The sequence below is a fragment of the Aegilops tauschii genome, chromosome 7 (assembly GCF_002575655.3).
Source record: "Aegilops tauschii subsp. strangulata cultivar AL8/78 chromosome 7, Aet v6.0, whole genome shotgun sequence".
Classification (NCBI taxonomy): Eukaryota; Viridiplantae; Streptophyta; class Magnoliopsida; order Poales; family Poaceae; genus Aegilops; species Aegilops tauschii.
In genome coordinates, this window is record NC_053041.3 from 630,109,025 (window position 1) to 630,130,273 (window position 21,249).

The following is a 21,249-nucleotide window of genomic DNA, read 5'->3' on the forward strand; positions in this document are numbered from 1 at the left end:
TCTCTTGAACGCTTCTACTCGCGATCTACAAGGGTATGTAGATGCACTCCTTCCCTCTCGTTGCTAGTAAACTCCATAGATTGATCTTGGTGATGCGTAGAAAATTTTGAATTTCTGCTACGTTACCCATCACTAGCCCCGCCCGCGACTGGAGTTTTCTCCGGCGAATCCCCACGCCACCGCGCCCCACCACCGCCGGCGACCACCGCCCTCACCCTGAACCCTAAGATAGATATTGGGGTAGCCCCTCCGGCGAGCCCCCCCCCCCCTCCCGAAAATCAACTGACCCAAAGTCGGATCAGTCGACTGAAGTGTAGCTAAATCAGTTTTGCAACCTACAAAATTTGTTCCACAACTCATCGTCTACCTTGGCTGGAAAAAAGTTTTAGTTGGGCCCTTTAAACCACAAGGGATGGAGTATCACTTAGTAGGTTGTTGATGTATACGCTCTCTTTTTTTAGGAGCAATGAGTAGGCTACTCAGAGGTGGGATTACAATCAAGCATACAAAAAAGCTGCAGTGTGTCCGGACCTTGGCGATCAGCACCTGATCTCCATCTCTCCTTGCTTCGGCCGCCAATTCATGGGCTAGGACATTGCATTTTCTTCCCACTATGCTGATCTGGTAGGCAGAGAAATTCTCAAGCACCTTTTTATGCCAGATGTTGGCTCCTAAGCCTAAACCCTAGCTGCCGGAGTCCTCTCTCTCTATACTTCTCTCCTAAGCCTAAACCCTAGCCGCCTCCTCCTCCCAACCCTAACCGCCCCTCCTCCTCACCCCTCCCCTCCTCCCTCCCTCGCCGCCGCCTGAGGCAGCCGTCGGGCAAGCCCGGGCGCCAAGGATGGTGGCGGCGGGCCCTTGGTTGCCCTGCTCATGTGTGGGGAACCCCGGATCTGGAGCGGCGGCTCCATTGGCAAGGCACGGCCGGCTAACAGCCGTGCGGGTGGTGGATCCGGTGTCCCGGCCACGCGGGCGGCCGGATCCGGTGGTCGTTGGCATCCGGCGGCGGCTTCTGCGGCGGTCGGTGTGCGCGATCTGGCGCGTCCCTTCCTCCCCTGTTCGGCGTGCGGGTCAGCCTAGTCGGGCCGCGCTTCCTCTTGGTCGCCGGTTCTGTACAGGAGGTGTTGCTGGTGGCGGAGATCTAGTTCGGGCGAAATCCCTGGCCGGCCATGACTGGCCGCGCCGACGGCGACGCCTCAGGGCGCCGTTTTCCTCCTTGGAGGCGTCGGTATGGACTAATCTCCTCACTTCACCTTCCCCTAGGTTTCCCGGGCGAAAGCCCTAACTCTGTTGGGCGGCGGCGGCGCTCACGGCGCCGTTCCCTTCTTGAAGGCGCCGCTTTGGAAACCTTGGGGTTGGGTGGCGCTTGTGGGTGGTGGGCGACAGCGGTGGTGCGGCCCTTTCCTAGCATGGATTTATGTCTGTTGCTTGGAGTTGGAGTCGCGTAGGTGGAGGTCGTCAGCTGGCACCGTGGTGGCGTCAATGGCGGAGGACCTGCCAAGGCTTGCGTAGGTGGAGGTCGTTGTTTGGCCTCGTGGTGGCGTCGATGGCGGAGGACCTGCCAAGGTTGTCACCTCAATCTGCTCTGAACGTGGACCAGTGGAAGATGGTGGCGACGACACATGTGAGTGTGTCAGACCGGTTTGATCCCCGGACCCGGCAGATGGCTCGGTCGGGGCCTCCGGCTTTAGATGTTAGGCTTAGGTGAGAGGTATGGGTATGTGGCCCAGCTTGCACCCCTTCATCATTTGGATAGGAGTAGCGGCAGATGCTGCCAAGATGGCGGATTCAGACATATTGTTGTTATACTTTGTAATGTCCTCAAGAATAATCAATAAAATAGCCGTATGCATCTCCCAGATGCAGAGGCCGGGGGTCATCCTCCTTTTCGAAAAAAAATACTTCTCTCTCTGGAGCACACCTAAGAAGAAAGGTAGAAGGAGACACGGTGGACACAGAGAGCTTTCCCACCGCACCAACAGCTAATTTTCTCTGAGCTCAAACTCCGGCCACTGTGATTACAAAGATCGTCCAGGGGTTTTATACCTAGGCCAGCGCTGGGGCACGATCCCACGCGCCCTACCCAACCGGGCACCCGATCGCCCGCTCTGCCCACGGCCACCACGCGCACGCACGCCCACGGCACACGGCGAGCCCGCAGCGATCACGCCCGCACCTCCCCTGATCCACTAACCACCTAGCCCTACTAACACGGTGAGCAATGCACGCACACACGTGCACCCCCGTGCTCTACACACACGCACGCACACATACCCGCCACGGACCCGACGCGGCCCGGACCGCGCCCGACACGTTTGACGCGCGCACACACACGCACCTGACTCGTCCACCATGGCTTATTACGCCAACATTCACCCCCTAAGCCACGACCTAGAGGAGTTTTGGCCCTACGTCGTTTCTGACATCGGCAATTGCGACATGCGCTTCCTCCGCTGCCTCCGCCTTCCTCGGCTTGGTGCAGTCGTGCCGGAAGTGGGCGCGCTGCCCGTAGTTGTAACAGCGGCCACATCGCTTCCCTCGACCTCCCGGCGTCGTGCTGCCACCTCTGTCGTCGTCGTGGTCGTAGCCGTCTCCTCCCTGACGCCGGCGCGCCGCCCATTGAGCCGCGGTGAGCATGAGCAGGTCGCCCGCTCGCTCACCACCGGCCTGCGTGCGCCGCCGTGTCCGCTCCTCGAAGGCCTTCAACCGCCCGAGAGCCTCCTCGAACGGCATCTCCTCGACATCACAGAACTGCTCGATCCCGGCCACCGAGGCGTACAGTCAGTCCGGCACGGTGTTGAGCAGCTTTTTGACCATCGCCGCATCGTCGAGCGTCGCCCTGTGACTGGCGTACCTCGCTGCCATGCTGCTGACCTTCCTGGCGTACACATCCAGCTCATCGCCGTCGTCCATGCGCAGGCGGTCGAATTCGCCGCGCAGCGTCGCAAGTCGCGCTCCTCACCCGATTGGCTTCGACGAGCCGCACCTTGAGGCTGTCCCAGACCTCCTTCGTCGTCGCCTTCGTCGCCACTTGCTTCAGCACATCCTCTGACAGCTTACCCAAGAGCAGTGCCTGCGCCGTCTTGCTCCTGTTGGCATCAATCGTCGTGCCGTCCGCCAGCACCACCATGCCCCACAACGCCTGGGCATCAAGGATCGCCTCCACCTTGATCGCCCGAGAGATGTAGTTCGTCGATGTCAATGGCGGGACGGGCAACGACATTGCCCTACCGCCACTAGTGCCGTGCAGGACAAGCGACATGGCCGCCGGCGATCGCCTCCACAACCTGGCTCTGATGTTAATTCTTGGGTTCTAAGCCTGAACCCTAGCTCGCCGGAGTCCTGACCTAAGAAGGAAGGAGGAGACACGATGGGCACAGAGAGTTTTCCCCGCGCACGAACGCCCGCCGCACCGACGACTAAGGCTGTGTTCGGGAATCCTCTGCTCCTCCGCCAGGGAGCAGAGCGGGCGGAGCACCCCTTTCGCCGCTCGCTAAAATTGAACTGGTTGCCGCTCCGCTCCGCGGCGGAGTTACAGAGCGGAGTGATTCCGAACGGCCCCTAAATTTCTCTTAGCTCAGACTCTAGCCACTGTACAACGATCATCTACCTAGGCCAACGGTGGGGCACAATCCCACGCCCCCTACCCAGCCGGGCACCCCATCGCCCCGCTCTGCCCGCGGCCACCACGCGCACGCATGCGCATGGCTCGCGGCGACCCCGCAGTGATCACACTTGCACCTCCCATGATCCACTAACTACCTAGCTCTACTAACACGGCGAGCAATGCACGCACACACGTGCACCCCCGTTGCTCTACACCCACACACGTACGCACGCACACATGCCTGCCACGAACCCGATGCGGCCCGGACTGCGCCCGACGCACGCACACACACACGCATACGACTCGTCCGTCGTGGCTTATTACGCCAACACCAGATACCATTATTCTGAACATCCTTCCTAGATTTTTCACATCTCCATGAGATGAAGCGCTCAAGGACCTTGCAACAAAAAACAACAACATATTGTGATGGTCTCCCAATATCCAGAGAAAAAACAGGCCATCACTGAAAGTGTAGGCATTATTGTTTGATCTGTGTTAGGCTGAAATTACATAAAAGATTTCGCCTAAATAAGTTATTCCTGAGTCCCAACTACCACACAAACCAACCACAAGTTTCAAGTTAAGACCAAGCAAGACCAGCGAGCCACATATTCCGTGGAAAACCTTAAAGAGGAGACCTCTTCCTTAATGTAGTCATACTTCACAACTGAATAGTTACAAGGTAAATACTACGTGAGCCTATTCAACACATGTATATCACTACATATAAAGTGTTTTATTTTATTTTTTAAAGTAAATGCACTTTAAACTTGTACACACAATAAACATATTTAGTCTTACAAAGCACAGGAAAACCAATCTAGTTTTTATTCATCACCCAGGTAGCATGAAAACAGTTCCATAAATCCGTAACAATATAGTTCGGGATAATTTCAGAAAGAAAAAGGAAAGCATCGAGCTGAGCATCCCTTCTCTCTCTGCTCCGGACCCCATGTTCATGCCGCCTTGCGTTCATGTCATGTGTTGACCCTTTGTTTGTACTCATTTCTTTCTTCTATCAATGAAAATATATGCAAGCTTTGCATATTTGTGAAAAAGAATTAGGAAAGCAACAGTTCTTTAGGCATAATTTCAGAAAGAACAAAAGAGAGCAACACTTCTCGAAAAGAAGTTATGAAGATCTTTATCATGAAGTTCAAAACTGAGGGAAGATAAAGATTTATTCAGAAATACTACAAACCTCCTGGCTAAGGAGTACTGCGATATGTTCTTCTTGTAGACGGAGAAAACTGAACACGTACAAACTCTTCCTTGTAGCTAACACTTTCATCACATGACTCTCGACATGTGTACACAACTATTGTTGCCCAATCAAAGGGGTCTCGTTCATTTTCAACACAGAAGTAATGGAGCAGTTGAGGCATTAGCTGCAAGTACATGTAGTGGAAGTAAATATAAGTGGAATGGAGCAAAACCAAAAGCAAAAAATTGTAAGAAAGTGTTCCAAGCAAAACAATGTTTTAGGAACGCTTAGTGTGTTCATATGTAGTAGCTATGCAATCATTTGTGGTTAAAACAGAAGCAAATATGTCAAGAAAACAACATTGTGTTCAACATGGTCAACATGGATATTTACCAACTTTCTACTCACTTCCATACAGTAATAATCAAATATGTTATTGTATTACAGTTTCCTTATATATAAAGAACTCTTCAAGAGGGCAGACCTGGCGCAATGGTGAAGTCCTCCCCACTTGTGCCAAGAGGTCCTGGGTTCGAACCAGCCTCTCTACATTGCACTTTGCAGTGATAAGACTAGGTTCCCATAATCCCTCCCCAGACCCCACCTTGTGTGGGAGCTTCTATGCACTGGGTCCGTCCTTTTTTTTAGAAAGAACTCTTCAGAAAATGTTTTTTTTACCAAACTTAGCTACAACCATGTAACTTGCTTATATACAATTTCCTTAGATATAACCTTGTAACTTGCTTAAAATTGCCACATTGCTAGGTTTTAGACCAAATACAGTAATAATATGCTTTGAGTAACACATGCATCACATCAACAATAGGGTCATAAGACACATATCAACAAGTCTTTTTTTTTGACAGAAAATAGTGAACTGGAATAGTTCATAGAAATCGAAACCTGCCCAACCTGAAATTCATAGCGAAGTTGCCCTTTACAATAGATGCACAAAGGGATATCATCACATGTCAGAGACCCAGTTGATGCTGCCCAAAGAGGTTCTGCATCTTCCTCCTCATAGTACCTGCATGACAAAATAATTAAAATTATGCCTAACTTTTTTTTTGCAAGGAGTGTTGATCAACCTAATCTTTGCCTGATCTAAGCAAGAGTTTTGGATGAATGTTGAATGATAAACTAATCAAAATAAGAAATGTTAAATCTAATCAAGTCGAACACATGCTTTTTCTGACCACGCCATGCATCCAATGTGCCACAAGGCATAACACTAGTGGCGAAGCTTAACTTTATGAAGAGCTAATTTATGACTTTATGAGTACCTATTGGATGACAAAAAAAATTGAAAGGTAGCTCCGCAAGTGCATAGCACCTCATCATGGGCATCGAGGAGACACAAGCCACAAGGGGAATAAAACTATGCATGGGAGGTGGGATATTGATAAATAAGATTTTCCATTGTTGTGGACTGAGATTTTTAATGTTGCAATAGCTTATTTTGTTTCTGGTGCACACATGTTGCAAAGCCACAGAAGTGTATTCTCGTTGCAATTTCATGAAAGAAATGTTATGAGAATCGACGGTTTTTCTTGGGAAGGATTTTTTATTTTGCTATATATTTTTAAATCATTTATTGCACACATTCAACACTCTTGTTGCAATCGCGTAGAAAGTTGTTGCATAATCGTGCATTTTTATCGAATTGGCTAAAAATCTTCTTGCAATACTAAATGGATGAACCAATTGTCATTAGGGGGATTGTAACGGTGACAACAGGCAGAGTGCAGGACGACCTGTGTAAGGCATGGCCAACAGACATGCTGCAAGGCCATTTTGACGACCAAAAATCATGATTCATTACAGTATATAGTGGGATAGGACGCAACGTTGTATAGGAGAGCCCATCAAACGTGTCAGAACTCATGGTCCTATGGTAGTCCAGAAGGTCGATCAAGTGCCGACATCATCAGACCAATACCTAGTCATGTGCTTAGTATAAACAATAACCAGAAGATTCACTAAACCCAAATGATGACCAGAACACTTGTTCATATAGTTTGCTTCAGTGTAGTTGAGACAATGCATCATGTAAAATAGCAATCATGGCACAAAACAAAGACCTAACTCTAGTTTTCTCTATACAAAAGGGAAAACACAATTTATGCAAACGAAAGTCTAGACTTATTCACACTCGAACACAAAAAACAGAAACAAAAGTCACCTCAAGACTTGAGTCCGTCTTGAAACACGGTCTCTGAAAGATGCCCAGCATGTATTGTCCTCATCATCCTGCACACAAGTTGTGGAATTGTACTAAATAAATAGTAGCATTCTACTACGAATATGGAAGCATAGGCCACAGCACGAAGAAAACCTCAAACTGATCCATGAATAACTGCATCATAGCATCTGATTCAACTTCTCCTTCTACCATCATCAGTTCTGAATTATCCTTGATAGAACTAGTCGAACATGACGGCTCAGGTTCATGATCCACCGCATATTCAGGCCATGCGTGGCCAGGAAATACTGCAAATAGTCCAAACGGCAACAAATTACAAGGGAGGTAAGACAAAGACCTAAATAACACTGAAATAGGCAAAGAACCTTTCGCTGCAACTGGCAGAATAGAAGCATCTGGTGAACCTGGTATTTGAGAGCAATCGTTCTCGTGACTAGCGTGCCAATGCAATTCCTAAATAACATTCCAGAGAGTTCCCCAACAAAACATAGATATTTCAGTATTCAAGCAGGAGAAGTAAACAGATAATGCTAAATAGATATGGCGAGAACCTGTTTGGTACCTGATGCTTCCTAGAACAGTAGCTTGCTTTGCTACAGTGGCTGCACAAAATTTCACCTTTCCATGTACCACACCAATCACAAAGCCGAGATCGGTGTGCTAACAGAGATATTTGAAAGACAAAATACACGACTTAGTGCCTTGCTTAACATACAGTACACCAATTCAAAGACACAAGCAAATCGGTGCATGATAAAAGTAAAGAGCTTTGAGATCAAAAGCGTAGTGAATTTTGGAGATGAAGTTGTCAATAATATTAAGGGAAACTTGTGCTGTACATCAGCATACTCAATAGCTGTCTGCACAACTTCAAAAGCTAGTTTTGTAGTGTAGTTGAATCAAGGAGAATTGCAGCTCAACTGCAAAAAACATGTAGAACTAAAGCAAGCAAAGCTACCTCCTGAACATTGTGATCCCACGCACCCCTTAGGCTCTTCAGGAGTATAAAATGCATTAATTCTGGGAAGCTGGCACCTGAAGACCTTCACACTGCAGCACAATTCACCGCAAGCGATCATGACAAGAAATGTGAAACTTTGGGCCAACACACTAGACAATCAACAGCTATGCTACCGATACCTCCTTCTAGGATTTGCTGCCTTGTCCTTCCCCTGCTCACGCTGGTCTAGTTGTAAGCATGACATGGATGGACACATAAACACAAAGAATGCGCGGTGGAAGGTTGTCTCCTTCCACCCATCTGGCACGTATACCTGCATGTGTGACCAAATTTTGTTGGCAATCCTAGTAGACATAAACGACCGGGTAGAGTTAAGCTTTAGGAATGAAGCAAACCTGCATGACAAAACGCAATGGGTCACCACAGAAGTCACAGCAACTTGGATTTTCCAGATGGCAAATTGACAGGATCAAGCCAGGCCTGCAGAGTGCAATATGTTTCTCATGATTAAAGAACGATTCAACGGGCATCACGGCGTAAGGCACATCTGAAGTAAAAGCGTAGTCGCACGCACCGGGGCACCGCCAGCTTTACTGGGGAAGTGCTGGGGGAGAAGAGAATGAAAGTCCCATGGTTCCTTTGGTTTCCACAAGACACCTAAGGTTACTTCGGGCTCCAATTCCTCCTCGTTGTCGTCGTCTAGGTAGTCCCTTTCAAATATGGCGTCGTCGGGCTCCGCTCCCGCCTTGGTGCCATCGCCCATCTTTCGGGTCATATCTGAGGTTATGTTAAGATTTTGAAGTTTGCCGGTGCAAGCTTCCATGTTTCCTGGTTTCAACAGTTACAGAAGTGCAGAATTACAAGACTGGCAACATGGAAAGAGGAACGCATTAAGAACTATAGATCACGTTTCAATGATTCAATCAAGGCATTAAAGTATCACACAATTGCCGAAGTGCGCCGACCGCCGGGTTGCTCCTGATTCTGTTCTAGGACTAGGACGAACGGCAACGAAGGGGAGGCCTCCTGCAGGGGAAGCAATGAAGGAGATGGAAGGGAAGGCTGGCCGGCTGGTAAGGGCGAACGCCGAGCGCCCGAACGGAACGGCAGCGGCGACGACCCGGTAGGCGGCAGCCGGCAGGGTAGGTTTTCGTCTGTTCTCCTCAGCGCCGGCAGTAGCGCTGCTTCTGCTTATTTTCTCGATAGCGTGGTGTTGGGCTGAGATTCGAGGCCCGGCTAGAGGTTTGTGTTTTTTTCTAGGGTAGGTTTTTTTTTTGAGAGAGGGTAGGTTTGTTTTTTTTTTAACACCGAGATGTGGACCCATGGCGGAGGACAAACGGCGTGTTTGACTGGGTGTAGCGGTGGAGGTAGCGGAAGTTCGAGAGGGCTTGGCAGACGGCCAGGGTGGTACATCGACAACGCTGGTGAGGGATGAAGCGGATGCATTGAAAAAGGGAAGGATGGAGACACAAGGTCAGGGAGGGTTTTTGGGTGAGCTGGAGGTGTCAGACTCCTACGTGGTGGCGGTCTTGACTCCTGCAAATCCCCCCTAGTTTGCTTCCGATTTACAAGAAAACAGATGCCCGGGCCTGTCCGCGGATCCATGGGGTACTGTTGGATGGCAAACGTGTTCGAATCGCTCGGTCCGAACGATTGAGGGTTAAAATTGGGAGATGCCCTCGACATTCGATCCATATATAATCTATTGTTTAGCGACAAGAGTACCACGAGTTGATGGCGCCGCCATGTACATAGCTGGAGCTGGTTGTCAAAGACCCATTATCACAAGAGAGATAGCAGTCTAGTCTTCGCATTGCGGCGTCTTAAGCTGTTTTTTAATTAGATCTTAAGCCTGCTAATGGCATTAGAAGTGTGTTTTGATTACATTGAAGTGCCTTTTTTAAAAAAATTGGCAACTTTACAAACTAATATCATGTATGTTACGGGAGAAAGGAATTAGAAATTTCGGAGGTTTATCACGCTACATCTTCAAGAACTTCCTTTTGTAACTAGCTCGAGCTAGTGCATGCGCAGCACCATTACTCTCTCGAGCACAATGCACTATAGTTGCCCTGCCAAAAGAGCTCATCATCTCCCGACAGTCATCGATCTCCGCTAGATCAAGTATGGCTTGGACAATTTCCACGAATCAAGTATGGCTTGGAAAATTCCCAGGGAGCCATACTTGATCCAGTGGATTATCATGCTTCGGGAGCTATGGGGAGTATACGATGAAGAATAAATTACACTTTTACTTAGAAAAACAATAAAGTTTCCATTAAGAAAGCTTTCTTGTTTTTCTTGGGGTTTTGTTTTTTTGTTTTTGGAGGTGAAGTGCTTCTTTTTAGTTTTTTCCTAGAAAAGTTTCTTTTTAGGTGATTTTTTTAGGGAGTCCATGGATTATGCCCGGCCCACTTCGCTTTCCGGCCCACTACTGCGTCCGGCGCGGCCCAGGCCAGCTGCTCCTCTCCTACCCACCCCTCTCAAGAGCGTGCTGCCCTAACTGACGCCGTCGAATTGTCTCAGGGGGAAAAAAAGTGACGCCGTCGAAGCGCGCGCCGCCGCACGCTCTCTCCCCGGCCGAGCCTCCGCCGCCGCCGCCTCTCCACAGCCCACGCGTAAGATCTCAGTCAACCTCTCTTCCTAGCTCCCCCCGGGCCCCCCTATCCGTTGCTTGCGGCATCGCCGCACCGTAGGCAGGTAGGATCTGTCTGATGGGGGCTCTCATCTGTGTGTTCCATCCATGTATAAATTGGTCTGGAGAGCTGCAAAATTCTGTAATCATAGACTGCGGCGTATGTTTTTTGTGTGTTTGGTTCTGTATGCAAGCATTTTTGAGCTGTGTAGAAAGAATTTGGTTGCAGTGTGTTCTGTAAGGGGGTAGCTGCAACTAATCCCCATCAGTACTTCATTCACACCGGCATTTGTTTCATCATCAGTTTTCGTAGATTGTGTCTCTGGAAGGCAGCGGAACGATCTTCTGCTGCAGAGTCCATTATTAGTTTCAGAACTCAACTAAAAACAAAAGCTTCAGAACTGCCTCTAATTGCCATGATAGGATAACCAGCAGCATTTTGCTTTGCACCAGTGAACAGTTTACAGATCATTCCCTGAATGAATACTCCATGCTAATGAAATTGTCGAATCGACGTTTTCTGAATACGCCGTACAACTGAAACTGTGGAACCGGTGTCACCCTTTCCTTACCTCTGCTACCATGTTTATTCTCAGGTTAATAATCCCTGGACGATGGAGATGAATGCTGCGACAAGTCTAGAACCTAGAGCAAAGGCCACCCTGGTTCTCGGAGGGGAATCGTTCACAGTCAGCTCCGAGTCGGGTGCCCTGTCGGAGCAGCTGGCGGCGATGAGGGAGAAGAGCATGGTGATCCTCAAGGAGTACATCACCAAGCACAACGTCCCAAACGATGTCCCTGATGAATCCATCGAGGGCCCATCGGATGAGGAGGGTGAGGCACTTGCTAAAAACCCGCCCAAGAAATCAAAGAAGCAGAAGTGATTGTCCTAAATCTCATCTGATTTATCGTGTTCTTTCTTAGGCCCCTCTTGCAAAGATCCGAGAACATGCTGTTACCCCTTGCTAGCTGTTCCGTTGACACAGAAAAACCAAATTATTCTTATGCGCCCCTGCACTAGCTGCTTGTGTAACAAACAAATCGCTGTGTGCAAGCGATGCTCAATGTTGTTATCCGATAATATGTGTGTGCAAGGAAAGTTTGCATCTTTCTTTCTGTACAACTCGTTTGTTAGAAGATGTTCTGCTTTTCGCTGGCAATATATGAGCTTCAGCACAAAAGTTCGTTGCAGTTAAATAATTTTTCAGATGTTTTGCTTTTGAGGATAATGAATGAGCTTCAGCACAAGTGAAATGATCATCCCAATCTGGTTTGACTTGTCACACACTTTCTTGGTACCCCAGCAAAGGTCAGAGAACATGCTGTTGCCCCTTGCTAGCTGCTGTTTCTTTGACACGAAAAGGTCAGAACTATTGTTAGCAGCAAAAAATCTGCTTGTGTAGGAAATTGCTGCTGAACATGATGATCTCTCAGTTCAAAATGTTGAAAAGCTTGGCGGGCTCTGTCAGTTTTGTTCCTCACTCACTTGGAGATGGCACAAGTCCAAAGATCAAATTATTGTTATGAGCTGCAGTTGCGAGAAATCGCTTCTGGTGCATGTGCAAGCCATGCTCAATGTTTTCCCTTGATATGTGAAGGGTAAGTTTGGGAGAAGTGCAGCACTGGACGCAGCGGCATCTGATCCCACGCCATCGACGGCGCGGGGTCCTTTGTGATTCGGATCAGAGTAGGCTGCTAATTAGAGTATATGGGTGTCAGACATTGTTTTGTAGCGTATATATATGTATTATAGGCAGTACAACCTGACACAAAAGCAAGTGCATGCTGCAAATGTCAGTATGGAGCTTGCCCCAGGCGTGGGCCTTCGTGATTCTGGCAGTATGAACGCAGATACCATTGTTGTGTGCCATTGCGATAGTGTATGACGTAATTTCATTTTACCAGCTCTATAGAAGAGCACGCACCAGTACAACTTTGTGCTCCCTGGCATCCATTTCTACAAGTGCCCGAATCAATCAGTAAGTAACTAGCTTGTTGATTTAACATGCACATGTCATTTTCGTTTGGGACCATGTGATTTTTGGCTTTGGGAGGCTCAGTACGCGTTCTTCATCACAGGAGTGGACATCAATCTGCTAATCCAAACCGCTGGGGGCGGCAACAATGTCAGGTTCAGGATGGCGGAAGCACTGCAGGACGTACACGGGCACGCAGCGAACCTAAGAACACACAATTGCTATGCGTGTTCATGCTCGTCGTGGTACTCGTGCAAGCCGCGCGTCTGACCGCTACTGAATAAAATTAGAGATCTGCCATGTAAGAACTACTCCGTATTAATTTAACATGAAGCCTAGATTTTCCGTTAGCAGTACACCGATGTACTAAGCATGAGTGTGATGGCGACCTGACAAGCGCGTACGAGGCAACCTTTTTGTGGACCTGCTTCGTCTGCCAAGTCAGATACCCTGCAGACCTATGACTGGTATTTTACTCGTAATGCCAATTAACGCCCGACCATGCGCAGATTGCTGGGAGAAAAGCGTGTGGTCAGATTGCAGCGTCCAGATGCCGGACGTCCACTCTCGTAAGATTGGCCCTTTCTATGACTCAACTCGACAAATTTAGTGCAAGCCACTCTTCAGTTAGGTGTTTTTCTTTGTTCTTATGAAGGCATCATATCAACAAGTTTGTAATGATATTCAGGTTGCAGAGATCAGGCGGGGTCAGGCCCCGAGGACGAACAACATCGGGCTCCAACAGCACAAGAAGCAGAGGTGCCAACACCCGATCTGTAAAACCTCTTTGATTGTAACATACTAGTTGGGATGGAATTTAATGAAGTATGCTTCTGATCTCATTGATCATTTTGGCCAGCTGGTCTCTCTCTGCTCGGATCTTTCCAAGCTTTTGCCTTAGCTCAAGTTTCTCGGCCCTTTCGTCTGACAGCTGCTCTTCAAGTCGGGCCACCTTAGCAAAGGTGGTTTCGCCCTTCCTCGCCTTCTCCTCCTCGGTGTTCACCCAGTGTGACGCATCATCACTAAGATTGCTATCATCTTGCAACCGCACAAAAAGGGATGTTGTTAGCTTCCTGCCTTCCTTTGTAAAAGGAAAACGCATTTAAGACTTGAATCTGACTTGAATGTTTGTAATAGAATCAATCAGCCTATCATGTAAACTAACAAGAAGCATGCATATAGGAAATGTCGGGTCACCGACAGAGCACGGATGCCCTCATAGTACTAACTGTACAACTGACTAGATGGTTGACATGAGGAAACAAAAGTGTTTGATGGCTGTCATAGGCTCATTGCTAATTAATAATAGCATCTGTTTCTTAGATGGATCAACACAGGGTACTAAATAATTCCGAAACAACCAGATGAAAGTGTAAGATAATACATCTAATTCATATCCTGAGAACAAAAGTCGATGTTTCAGATAATGACATGGTCTCCACTAAAACGTGTTTAACTTCACCATTATTTTTCACATGTCTATATGTTGATACAAAAAATCTAATGACAGGATTGGGCATATGATCATCATGGCTATAACATAATTACCTGGCGTAGTCGCATTCATATATCTGGAGATGGTAGTGGCACAATATGCAAGCGACGACATGTCGTCGCTTCTTCTAGCTGGGATCCTGTACATTGCCTGGAATCTGTTGTTCCTCATGTCAACAGCAAGGAGCCATGCCTTGGGGTGCATGAACTTGAGCCTGGTGATCAGGTAAACAACGCCATTATCATCCATGCTGGGAACGGGCTGACATGTGTAGGTATTCTCCAGCCATGGGATTCCGCAGCGCCGCAATCCGGACCGCGCGGTTTCGCATATCTCAATGTCAGAAGCCCTGACGGCGTAGTCGGTGACCCAATCGCACCATGAACCGGTGATGTTGCCATTCTTGCAGCTCTTGGTGTGCGTGGTGAGTGTCCAGTCATGGATGCTGAAGTTTGGGGCCCCGGTTTCGGGGTCGTTTTAAGGGAGCCGGTCGCCGTCGATGTCCAGCTCTACCACCTTGAGGAGGGAGCCCTCGACGACGGCGATGCCCTAGAAAGGCTTGGGGCAGCAGTCGATGCCCGCCTCGCCGTTCTCTAGTCTGCATGCCCGCACGGCGGCATCGGCACGTCCCGGAGGTTGTGGTTGTCGGTGAGCAGGTCGCAGAGCAGGATGCCGCGCCAGAGGTCGACGAAGCCGACCGTGCCGCGTTCGCCCCCGACGGTGATGGCGTTGCTGGTGTGGTGCTGAAAGAGGCGACATGCGTCCTTGGGGACCGGCAGCGGGAAAGGCTCCGGCCATGGCCTGTCCACCATCACCACCTTGCTGCTCCAGGTCCACTCCTCGGATATGAACAGGTGGAGGTCGAAGTCGTTACTCATATTGCGTGCACAGAGTGCTGCTACCGTGAAGTGGTCGCCGCGTGGTAGGAGGGCAACCTCGAAGTCTTGGAAGAAGACAGGGTCGGGGTCCTCGAGCCTCCTCAGCGACGGGCCGGCGGGGCGGTAGACGAAGTAGTTCGTATTCTCCGTCATGCGTCGGGGCCGGGAGCTCATGTCTCCGAACTTCGAGGGTCGCCAATGGGTGGTGACGCGCAGGAGGACGAATCCTCCCGCCGATGCGGGGCTCCTGGAGGACGACATCGCCGGCTTCCTCCAGGCCGGGGCAGCCCACGAGGAGACGGGAGGGAGCCGGCGGGCGAGCGGTCAGCAGTGACACCTCGATGGGCTCGCCGTTGCTCCTCGTCGCTCCGGCCGTGCTGTCGCCGCGGTGGACGCGTCGGCGATGCCAGCCTTGCAGTGCAAGAGGATGCAGCTGCTGGCCGGAGGAGAGGAAGATGCGATCTGATCTCTGTTGTTGGTGGCGGCCATGGTTGGCAGTCGTTTCCTTCCCTTCCCTTGTGTCGTCGTGGAGAGGAAGAAGCAACCCTGGATTGGTAATGGTTTTTAGAGCATCTCCGAGAGGCTTCCTTTTTTTCCAATATGTAAAATTCTACTACTCCAATAAAATAAATTATTTATTGAAGTAGTATTGTAGAAGTTGTACACGTACTCCAATAAATTCCTTCTTCCTAATTAAAAACTACTCCCTCTGTCTCAAAATATAAGAACGTTTTTGACACTAGTATAATGTAAAAACGTTCTTATTTGGGACGAAGGAAGTATTAGATATTCAATAATTAAGGATTGGGATAAGGTTTGGCCTCAAAAGATCCGGCATCTTGATAGCCGTTAGATCTACCTGTGCAACAGAGCTCATGCTGCAGAAACATTTGTAACGGATGTTGTTTTTTCGCTTCATCTTTTTGTAACAGAGGTGATGTTACGGAAGAACTTTTGCAACATGGATGATGAAAGGATGTCGCAGCGCACCGTCGTCGTTGCCGTCGCCGTTTTGCAACTCCATGGTTGTTGCAGAAATTTGTCGGGGTGTGTCCGCACAACCTGGCGGGCATCGGCGGCTTCTGTTGCGCGAGGCCGACCCGACGGTATCATGGCGCTCGTCCTGCACCCACTTCGTCGGCGGCGACGGGGACCTCCGATCGGGATCACGCCGCGGCGGAGGCGGCATGGCTCTTCCCATCGGCACCTGGGTGGCTTCGACAGCGACCGCTCAGTCCCGGCCGCCCTGGTTACCCCGCCATGGTCGGGGAGGCCACCGCCGGCGGAGGTTCTGTCGTCGTCGTTGCCCTCCCTCACACGGTTCCTTCTTGATGGGTCTGCAACAAACCTCTTGTTGCGGTCTGCCTTTTGAAACTGGTGCCAGTTGCAAGAATATATGTGGCTAGTGTTTCAGTGAAGATAAGGATGAATGGAGAGATGTGGTGCGCGGGCCCATGAAGACGCGTGGCAGACGTAGAACGCGGCGGACGTTAGAGGAAAGATCGGTGTTGGGGGAAATCGACACCTATGGGATCACTGGAATCCCTTCTACGGTTGGCGGGCGCGGAGTTGTGCAAAGAGCGGGTCTGACAGGAAGCACACAGATCGTTTACCCAGGTTCGGGCCGCGGAGACGCGTAATACCCTAGTCCTGCTTTGGTGGATGTATTGAGTGTTCTTGTGTTCTTGAGCTATCTACGGGGTGTGATTTTGCCCAAAAGATCCGAATCCTCCTCCTGGTCGCCTCGGGCCTCCTTTTATAGGAAAAAGGGGTTGCCACAGTGGCACACAGGAGGTGGAAATGTCTACAGTGGATGAGTCTATCCTCTGGCCCCGTCGGACAAACGCATTTAATGCGCTGCCGACGTGCCCCTCTCGCTTTATCGGGAACGGCAAGGAAGCACGTCCCAGCTGTCGCCGCCTCGCCTGGTTCCGACGCGCGTCCGAGCTGACGAGGCGTTGCTGCGCCACGTTGGCTGGCTGCCTAGGCTGGCGCGGTGGTGGAGCCTTCATGAAGATCTGCATGCCACCACGCAGGTGCTTGCTGGGTCGGTGTAGAAGCCGCCCATCGTCACGCAGGTGCCTGCCCAGCTGGTTGAGCTAGCAGCTGCATGGGGACGGCGGTGGCGTCTTGGCAGTCGTGGGCCTGGCTGTGACCCCGCTGGTGCCTTCGGCAAGGGTCTTGCCGGGGCCCCGGCAAGGGTCTTGCCGTGGCGTCGTGGTTGTCCCCGGCAAGGGTCTTGCCGGGGGTCTCGTGGACTTCCTCGGCAAGGATCTCGCCGAGGGTCGTCGTCTTCTGGTCCTCATCTGATCTTGTATGTCCATGATCTTGACAAAGATCTGCATGCCACCATGGAGGTGCCTCCCGAGCCTTGGTTCCAGTGTAGTTGTTGGCGGTGTTTGGAACTCCTGGGCTCAAGGGTGGCTCGCTCTGCTGGTGTTGGGCAAGTTGCCCCGGCAAGGCTCTTGCCGGGGCCACGGAGGTCGCCCCGGCAAGGGTCTTTCCAGGGGAGTCCACCTCGCCCCTTTGCTCTTTGTGTCTTTGGTCTTGGTGTTGCCTTGTCTGTCTTGCGCCTCGGTTTCCCTCCGGCTTCCCTCCTCTGCCTTGTTTAAGTGTGGTCGTGGGCGCGGCTCTGACTGCCGTGCACAAGTAAAGGGGTTAAAAGGAGAGCCCCTACTTTTGTACACAGACAGGAGCCCCCGGCCCTGGGCCACACATAAGCGCGATGCGTTGTTGGGCTAGGCCCAGAACGGTGCGCGGGCAGGTGGGGCGGATTTTACCGCGGTAACTTTCGTCCGCTGCGCTTCCCCACGACCCGCGTTGAACGCGCGACGTGGAGGGTCGTGCGTGACGTGGGGGTCATGCGTGGGGCGGTTCCTGCATGCATGCGTCACATCATGGTGAAGGGGTAGCTCGCGCCTTCCCCGTAAAAGAGGGAGACGTAGAGGCGCGGCCCATTTACTGAGTGGACTCGGGTCGTGGTCTTTAAGGCGCCCGTGCCCCACGATCACGGGGTGGGGAACGGTCGCCTCACCCGTCCCCTCGATTCTGCTTGCTCGCCACGTGTCCTGCATGCAGGTGGCAGGCGGTGGAGGCGGGAAACCGGGCCATCACTGATTGGGGCAGCGGGTCGGTCTCGATTCCCTGTGTCTTCGATGGCTGGATTGGTCGAGCGGGGCGGCCGAGCCTCGACCCCGCCCCTTTATAAGAAGGGGGAGGGGGATGGCATCCCACATTCTTTCATCGTCTGTCTCCACTTACTTCGGCTCCTTTCTTCCATCTGCCATGGCGAGAGGAGGCGCCGGCCCTTCAACGATGGCGGCGAGGGTTGCTGCCCGACAACGCGTCCCTCCTTCCCAAGAGCTCGCGGCGGCGGAGCCGACCATGAGAGGAAGGGGGAGGGCGCGAGGCCGAGGTCGCCGTGGCGCCCGAGGAAGAGGGGGACGGGGCGGCGCACCGACCTTGCCTCCGCCAGCGATGCCTCTCCCGATGGAGGGCCACGTTGGGGACCAGCCCCGTGAGTTCTTCATCAGGCTGCGCCGGCCGCCACGTCGCCGTCTCCGTCTCCCTACCCCATTTGCTTAGGAGATGGAGCTCGATCCACCCCAGACCCTCAGGTTGCACATGAGGGGTTGTGGGAACGGCGGCACGCGGGTCGATGTCGACTTCCCCGCTCCCCACGTCATGTACCTCCATCGTGGATGGAAGACGTTCGCTTGCGTCCATATCCTGACGGCGGGGCTCGTTCTCTACTTCAAGTTAATGGAGAACGGCCTGCTCTCCGTCAAGGTCTTTGGAGATTTTGGAACTCGCCTGAAGTGCTGCGTGGAGAGCTCCTCCGACGATGAAGATTCCTCCTCAAGCAGGAGTGACGAGGAGGACAACGACAGCGACGACGAGGGCGTCGAGCGGTGGGACGCTGACCCCGACTCCGACTGACCGCGTCGCCCTCCCTCGGCCACGCGCCCTGCCGAGGGCCTTCCTCGTCAAGCTCTCCATCGGCGCGTTCCCCATCGCCTCCTTGGGCGGCTGGCGTAGGAGGGCCGGAGAAGGTGAAGAAGGCGGGCGGCGGCCGTCTGGAGTACGCGGGCACCGACGCCTTCGTCGCGTATTGTCGGCCCGCTGCCTCATCTTCCAGCTCCTCTTCCGGCACGGGGATGTTTTCTTGGTGCCTTCTGCTCCTCGTACCTCGCCTAGGCGCCCTTTTTGCCCCTCCGCCATTTTGTTCCACCTCCTGAGGAGAGGGACAAGAAAGGGATTACGGGCATCTTATCTCTTTTTAGTTTGTAAGCCAGCGGGCACTTGTTAGATTTAAAACTTGTAATCCCCTTGCTCATGTTTTTTTTTGACAGAAAGACTGTAAGGGAACCCCTATAGTATAATTGGTGCAACAAGTCCAAATTGCAAGTACCGTGCCTTGAACCTGGGTGGGTGGAAAGGCATCAGCCCCTTCCCACCACTAGGCTATGCCTTAGTCTGCTTGCTCATGTTTTTTATCTCGTATGAACTGTACCTGTATGGGACGTTTTTAATGAAAAAGGGTGCTTGCCGGGTTCTTTGTGCATGAGCGAGGCCCATGCCAAGGAGTGAATCCTTGTCATTTTTAAGATAAACATTGACGCCCGGCAACAGGCCTTGCCGTTCCCTTACTTCAGCCGACTACCCTCACGCTCTCGGCGGAGACAGGGGTGAAATAGAGTTAGGCCCCTCGTTTATTCCCTCGCCACCGCGACTACGACCCGGTTCCGACCCAGGGACTTGGGTACAGGAGGAAAAGAGGGAGCACAGTGGCCTAGGAGCAAAACGAGGTTTCATACGCCCCAACCTCATACAGAAATGCACAACAGAGGATGAAAGACTTATCAGAGTCTGTAGCCCCCGGCAACCTTGGCTTGCCGTGGTTGGATTCTTGTATCTCCAGCCCCCGACAACCTTGGCTTGCCGAGGCTGGAGCGTCGGCTTGTTCCCTTTCTTCCAAACGGCTCAGCAGAAGTGCCCATGTACCCTGTGAACCAAAGAGGATGGGAAGGAACAGAGAGACGCACACTCGACCTCTATGCTAGGGGTTAGGCGCCAGCACTTCATTTATTTATGCTCAGGATCTGTGCCTGGCTTTGTACAGAGGGTTACATGCCTTGCCGGCAAGGCTTCTACAAAAGGTGGCTTGTCGGGGGGCCCGGCAACCGCGCCTTATGGGTAAAACTTGCAAAGATGCTCGATGTTCCAGGAGTTGCTCACTGGAATAGCATCTTCGGTCTCCAGGCGGACTGCGCCGGGCCTGGTGACTCGTATTACCCGATAAGGGCCTTCCCACTTCGGCGTCAACTTGTTGGAATTCTTGGCCGATTGAACGCGCCGAAGAACAAGGTCGCCTTCCTCAAAGCTTCGGGCATGAACCCTGCGGCTATGGTAGCGGCGCAAGGCTTGCTGGTAGCGTGCTGCTCTCACAGCCGCCCGAAGACGATCTTCCTCAAGGAGCGTTGCGTCATCTTGCCGCAATTGCTCTTGCTCAAGCTCGTCATAAGCGAGCACTCGAGGTGACCCGTATGTGAGTTTCGTGGGGAGAACTGCTTCTGCCCCGTATACCAGGGCAAAAGGTGTCTGGCCGGTGACTCGATTTGGCGTCGTTCTGATCGACCAAAGAACCACCGGCAACTCATCAATCCAGCGCCTTCCACTCTTGTGCAGCTTGTCAAAAGTATTTGTTCTCAGGCCTCGCAGTACTTAAGCATTTGCCCTCTCCACCTGGCCGTTGCTCCGTGGGTGTGCCATGGAGGCGAAACAAACCTTGCTGCCGAGGTCTTGGATGTACTGCATGAAAGTGTGGCTTGTGAACTGCGTGTCGTTGTCTGTGATGACCCTGTTGGGCACACCAAAACGGCAGACTAGCCCCTTGAAGAACTTGACGGCTGACTGTGCTGTCACCTTTCTCACTGCCTCCACCTCCGGACACTTTGTGAACTTGTCGATTGCAACGTACAAGTACTCAAAGCCCCCGACAGCGCGGGGGAAATGGCCCAGTATGTCGAGCCCCCAGACCGAGAATGGCCAGGAGAGAGGGATTATTTGAAGGGCTTGAGCTGGTTGATGAAGCTTCTTCGAATGGAACTGGCACGCTTCACACCTGGTTACTAGTGCTGTTGCATCCTGGAGGGCAGTGGGCCAAAAGAAACCTTGCCGGAACGCCTTGCCAGCAAGGGCCCTTGACCCTATGTGGGAGCCACATATGCCTCCATGTATCTTTGCCAACAGCTCTAGTCCTTCCTCTTGGGGAATGCACTTCAACT

General features: G+C 51.6%; 2 protein-coding genes across 2 annotated transcripts; one reads left to right on the forward strand and one right to left on the reverse strand.

Moving 5' to 3' along the window:
- Positions 1–3,755: 3,755 nt before the first annotated feature.
- On the reverse strand, positions 3,756–8,741 carry LOC109786630 (uncharacterized). The gene is made up of 10 exons (XM_073503151.1): positions 8,553–8,741; positions 8,418–8,458; positions 8,158–8,373; positions 8,002–8,067; positions 7,580–7,619; positions 7,383–7,470; positions 7,150–7,304; positions 6,997–7,064; positions 5,727–5,841; positions 3,756–4,998 (listed from the first exon to the last, which is right to left on the reverse strand). Exons 1-10 carry the CDS (start codon positions 8,739–8,741, stop codon positions 4,819–4,821), a joined length of 1,158 nt encoding a protein of 385 aa, XP_073359252.1. The 3' UTR covers positions 3,756–4,818.
- A 1,721-nt stretch (positions 8,742–10,462) lies between these two features.
- Positions 10,463–11,694, forward strand: LOC120975004 (uncharacterized). Its single transcript, XM_040401779.3, has 2 exons — positions 10,463–10,596; positions 11,210–11,694. Exon 2 carries the CDS (start codon positions 11,228–11,230, stop codon positions 11,495–11,497), a length of 270 nt encoding a protein of 89 aa, XP_040257713.1. The 5' UTR covers positions 10,463–10,596; positions 11,210–11,227; the 3' UTR covers positions 11,498–11,694.
- Positions 11,695–21,249: the final 9,555 nt, after the last annotated feature.